The sequence below is a fragment of the Sycon ciliatum genome, chromosome 7, assembly GCF_964019385.1.
Source record: "Sycon ciliatum chromosome 7, ocSycCili1.1, whole genome shotgun sequence".
Lineage (NCBI taxonomy): Eukaryota > Metazoa > Porifera > Calcarea > Leucosolenida > Sycettidae > Sycon > Sycon ciliatum.
In genome coordinates, this window is record NC_088649.1 from 24,048,795 (window position 1) to 24,053,794 (window position 5,000).

The following is a 5,000-nucleotide window of genomic DNA, read 5'->3' on the forward strand; positions in this document are numbered from 1 at the left end:
CAACAGCGTACACAAAATAACGTACTACAACACATGCATGTTTGTGCGTTTGTGTCTGTGCACCCGTGTGTGCATGTGTGCATGCGTGCGACACCTTATTGTGGGAGAACATTCACTTGTCACCTTTTCTGGTCTCAGGTTCCATATACACTCATTCTTGGTTTACACATTTGTTGACCAATGGGGTGTGGCCTGCTGGTACATGGTTGGGCAGGCATATGGACATATGTACGCATCTGTTTTTTTGCCCATCTGTGTGCGTATTCAGGCACTACTTTGATGGCTGCAATTTCTTTTTTTGTAAAATTAAAGGTGTGGTATCTGTTCTGCTTTGTGATTCGCAGGGATTGCTGGATACTGTGCAGACCCTCACTCGGTTCTTCGCGGTGTTGTTGGCCAAACGAGTCTCGGCAGCTACCAGGGTAGAGTCGGAGATAATTTCACATTCCAGTGCCAGAACATCTTCGGCCTGCGTCCCGGCATAGTCGTCCATTGCTTGTTGCAGAGCATCCAGCAAGGCATTTGGAGCGCCATGCCGACTTGCAAAGAAGGTACACTTTGTTTTCGTCACTTGGAACTCTATTCTGCTCTTTGACAGGTGTTCTCCTATCGCCAATATATACATCATGGATTCTACTAAAGTGGTGGACATCGCGCAACTGCATCATAAAGAATGGAAGACGGAGGGCAGCAGCACACTGTCTTTGCTCGTCCCTCCAGTACATTGCCTATTCCAATTGAACTGGTTAAAGCCTTGCCTAGATCCGTGTGTCTGTGTTTGTGTGTGTTTGTGATGGTGTGTGTGTGTGTGCGCGCAAGCGGAGAGGAGTGTTCATGTGCATGTGTGCATGCTTGTGCGAAACTGTCAAGTGTCACAATGATGTTGATGTTTAAAAATAAGATAAAAAAGTCTTGTGAAAAGAAGAAGGACAAAATGTTACGAGTTATGACAAACTGTCCACCAACGTAACCAGATCATATACAGTCAGCGAGTGCGACAAAATGGCACAAAACTGACAAGGAGTACTGAGACATTCGACGACCTGACCCCCGGATGTCTCAGAACTCCTTGTCAGTTTTGTGCCATTTTGTCGCACTCGCTGACTGTATAAGATCTGGTTACGTTGGTGGACAGTTAGTCATAACTCGTAACATCTTGTCCTTCTTCTTTTCACAATAATTTAATTGGCTCTCCATCCGAGTTACATAAGAAAGTCTGATGTGGATTGTGGCTTGCACCGAACAATGGCCCGAAAACCTTGGTATGCGCTCTATGTGCATAATCATTACGTGACTGCATGGTTAACCGTAAAGTGCCTCTTCGGGACCACTACCCATGGAGTATGTGGCTGGCCCCACACACTTCCCGCAAAGGCAAGAGGTACCTTCTGGATACGGATGACCTTTTGGCTGTGCTCTCTCTCTCTCTCTCCTCTCTTCTATGATCTTACGGTGATATGTGTTATGTTTGAATCCATAGTCTGTCTGTACATGATCTGTACGCCATACGCTGCTCTGTGTGTACTGCACATTATACATGCATGCCTTGTAGACTGTTGTCAACTGCTTTGCCATGTGTACGGCATGCGTAGTGTTTGAAGTAGAGCGGGTAGTCTACTCTGTCATCTATGTCAGTTATTCGTTTCCTGATTTCGATTAGTTCCTTGCTTGTCGTTCTAAAGTATAGTTGTAATATATTGTGCTCTTGCTCATGTAGTTCTCTGTCAATCTTATTCTGGCGAATAAAACAATATGCTTTTCTGCTTAGATGAGGTGGATTGTCCGGGCACCCAGTACAAAATCTTCACTCCACCATTGCTGGAAGCGTCCAACTACACCCTGGCAGAGAAGCGGTGTGCAGTGTTCGGAGCTGTCCTTCCTTGGTCCAGCCTGAGCACCTGTGTGCAGATACTCGTTGACAGCACACAGTGGGCTAGCAAGCTATGGCTGAGGACGGCGCAGAGCCAAGTCTCCCCAACAACCACGGTATCGACCTGGCTGGGAAGCAAGTCACTCGCCGACCAGCGACTCCACATCATGTGTAGCTTTCTGCGTAAGTGTTGGCATCACCCATCAGATTATGTGGTTAAACACATGACCTGACAGATATTGGTCATGTGATGGCTGTGTCCACTGTGCATTTACAAACTTACAATCTTTGTGAATGTTTTGTATTGCCAACAGCCCAATGTGAGACAATGAAGCTGCGTGAAGCAATGGTCAGAGTTTGTTCAAATGTGATGTTACCTTTACCATAGACACGCACACACACACACACACGCACACATGCACGCACACATGCACGCACACACGCACACACACACACGCATGCACGCACACACACATACACATACACCTGTCCTGTCCTGTCCTGTAGAGTCACTGCCGCAAAAGGGTCACGTGATCCCATCACTGGGAAACTTGAGAAGAGAGAGAGAGAGAGAGGACACGACGCTCGATGACGCTCCAGGTGCACGGGTAGTCGCATCCGCTTGCCGCATATGCACACGTGCTGGAAGGCTGAGCGCTCCTCTGCTGTTGGTCTATGCGCCACCCTTGAACAGCGATGCCTTCCCCGTCCCCGGACACCGCGAAAGCAGCGACCACACCTGTCACAATGCGCGGCACAACATCCCTCCGCCGGTGCCGACGCTCCGGTAGTTCCAGGTGGCACTGCGGCATCCACCGTTGAGGCACACACATGCCGGACCAAGCCACCGCGGCTTCTCAGCCACCGCCCACACCGCCCGCACTGACTGGCGCCCCGCTGCTCAGACACAGGCCGCGCACGCTCCTCCAGACACTTATGCCGAGCCATGTCTCCTTTCCGTGCAAAATCCCGTCCGCATACCGTACATACCACTCGGGGCGGAGGCTCAGGCACATTGTCAGGCTCTTGGTAGGTGCTGCGCCACTCCGCGCGAGACTCACATGCAACATCATACCATGATGCCTCCACGCCACGGGCACGTAGATCTCGGACAGCACAGTCCTTCCATCTGCGGCGTGGGCCATGTGCTGGGCGACGCTGCAAGAAGGAGCCAAACAGTACCTGTTTTGGGATGCGGTTGTCCGGCATCCGCGCCACATGCCCCAACCACTCCAACCGCCGATGTGCAATTTTGTCACACATACATACATACACACACACACACACACCTGTCCTGTCCCGTCCTGTAGAGTCACTGCCGCAAAAGGGTCACGTGATCCCATCACTGAGAAACTTGAGAAGAGAGAGAGAGAGAGAGGACACGACGCCCGATGACGCTCCAGGTGCACGGGTAGTCGCATCCGCTTGCCACATATGCACACGTGCTGGAAGGCTGAGCGCTCCTCTGCTGTTTGTCTATGCGCCACCCTTGAACAGCGATGCCTGCCCCGTCCCCGGACACCGCGAAAGCAGCGACCACACCTGTCACAATGCGCGACACAACATCCCTCCGCCGGTGCCGACGTTCCGGTAGCTCCAGGTGGCACTGTGGCATCCACACCCACATACACACACGGTGTGCAAAGTGACTACCTTTAACAATATAGTACAGAGGTCCCTTTATCATTCAGCACCATTTTGGAAACGAACTATAATGTTATTTATCTGCTGAATTAGAGAGGGTGCTGGATTTACAAAATCTGATTTATTGGTGCAGCAGGCCTGAATGGGACATTTTAGAGGGATGACTCTACATGCAGGTCTAATTCCAAGCGTGTTTAGAAAATACTTCCACTGTGTTGTGTCGCCTGATGAGTGGTTTTGAACACGAAACTCAGAGTCACGAGAACGTTTTTGGTCTCTGTAGTTCTGCCTTGTGTAGTACGCTTTGCCCTTGTTAGGGCATTGAGCACTATTTGCAGCAAGGACCTCAGACACTTTGTCGATTGTGTTGTGCGTATGTGTGCTTGTGTGTGTGTGTGTGTGTGTGTGTGTGCTTGTGTGTGTGTGTGTGTGTGTGTGTGTGTGTGTGTGTGTGCGTGTGCGTGTGCAGAGTTCCTGAGCTGTTCAGCCAGCGGCACCGTCCTCTACTACCCGACTCTGCCGATACACAAGCACTCTCACGTCTCCGCCAAGCAGCTGTGCTCACAGCGAAGCGGGCGTCTGCCACGCAGGAGCGACTTAACCTGTGTGCATGAGCTGTTGCGGCAGAATCGCGATGCTCTCCCCGTGTGGCTGCGGGGAACCGAGGGCGCTTCCAAGGCGCTCAACAGTGACAATGTGGCCGTTTCAGCTAGTACCAAACTGCGTGTGATATGCGAATCTTCTAGTAAGCGTGTTGTTGCTCATCTCTTTGTCTCTCTGCCACACCTTTCACTCTCTTCTTTTTCTCCATCCATCCTCTGCACACAGGTATGTCTTCTATTCCCCAAATGTCTCCATGAGCATTTGGCTAAAACGAATAGCTGTCGCCTGTGGACGATAAGTCGATTGTGGTTCAATGACATTATTGGCACGCTTGTGCAGCCAGCAGGCCACCTGATGCATGACTCTCCGTGTATTGAACGGTGCATTCCTGATCAGCTGACATTTGCAACTACATGTAGTGCTCCAAAACTTGTACAGTTCGCCTTGCAAATACTGACCCTGGATGGTGCACCAGCAAAGCGCCGATATTCATGAGGTATCCTTTTTCGAGAGGTTTGAAGGATGCGGTCAAGCCGTCACTTGGCCTGAAGATCGTGTCGTTATTCGCGAGTTCATGCAGTTGTTATACTGGAGGTCGTTGTTCATTAAGTTGACTGTATTCCACATTTGATAACGCCCAGGGAGCTCAGAGGTGATGAGCAATATGCAGGTGTGTGCAAAGTGACCGAAACCAACTTGACACAATTCTTAAATCCTGTGACTTCATCTTCGCCATGTGTCGTTTCCCGTAGGTCCCCAGGACCCCTGCCCGTGGCTGAGCATCCCGAATGCTCGCGTGACGTACCGCTATGGCCGATCGAGCGGATCCACTGCCGTCGTGAATTGTGACAGGACATACAGATTGTCCGGTGCAGCACATTTA

General features: G+C 50.7%; 1 protein-coding gene across 1 annotated transcript in view; it reads left to right on the plus strand.

Moving 5' to 3' along the window:
- The window catches only part of LOC135821206 (uncharacterized), a 64,752-nt gene that overhangs the window by 22,534 nt on the left and 37,218 nt on the right, over positions 1-5,000 (plus strand). Inside the window, exons 10-13 of the mRNA XM_065334270.1 lie at positions 345-551; positions 1,769-2,053; positions 3,984-4,259; positions 4,870-5,000. The exon at positions 4,870-5,000 is cut by the window's right edge and continues 79 nt beyond it. Of these exons, the coding sequence (XP_065190342.1) occupies positions 345-551; positions 1,769-2,053; positions 3,984-4,259; positions 4,870-5,000 (899 nt within the window). The remainder of the gene's footprint in view (positions 1-344; positions 552-1,768; positions 2,054-3,983; positions 4,260-4,869) is intronic.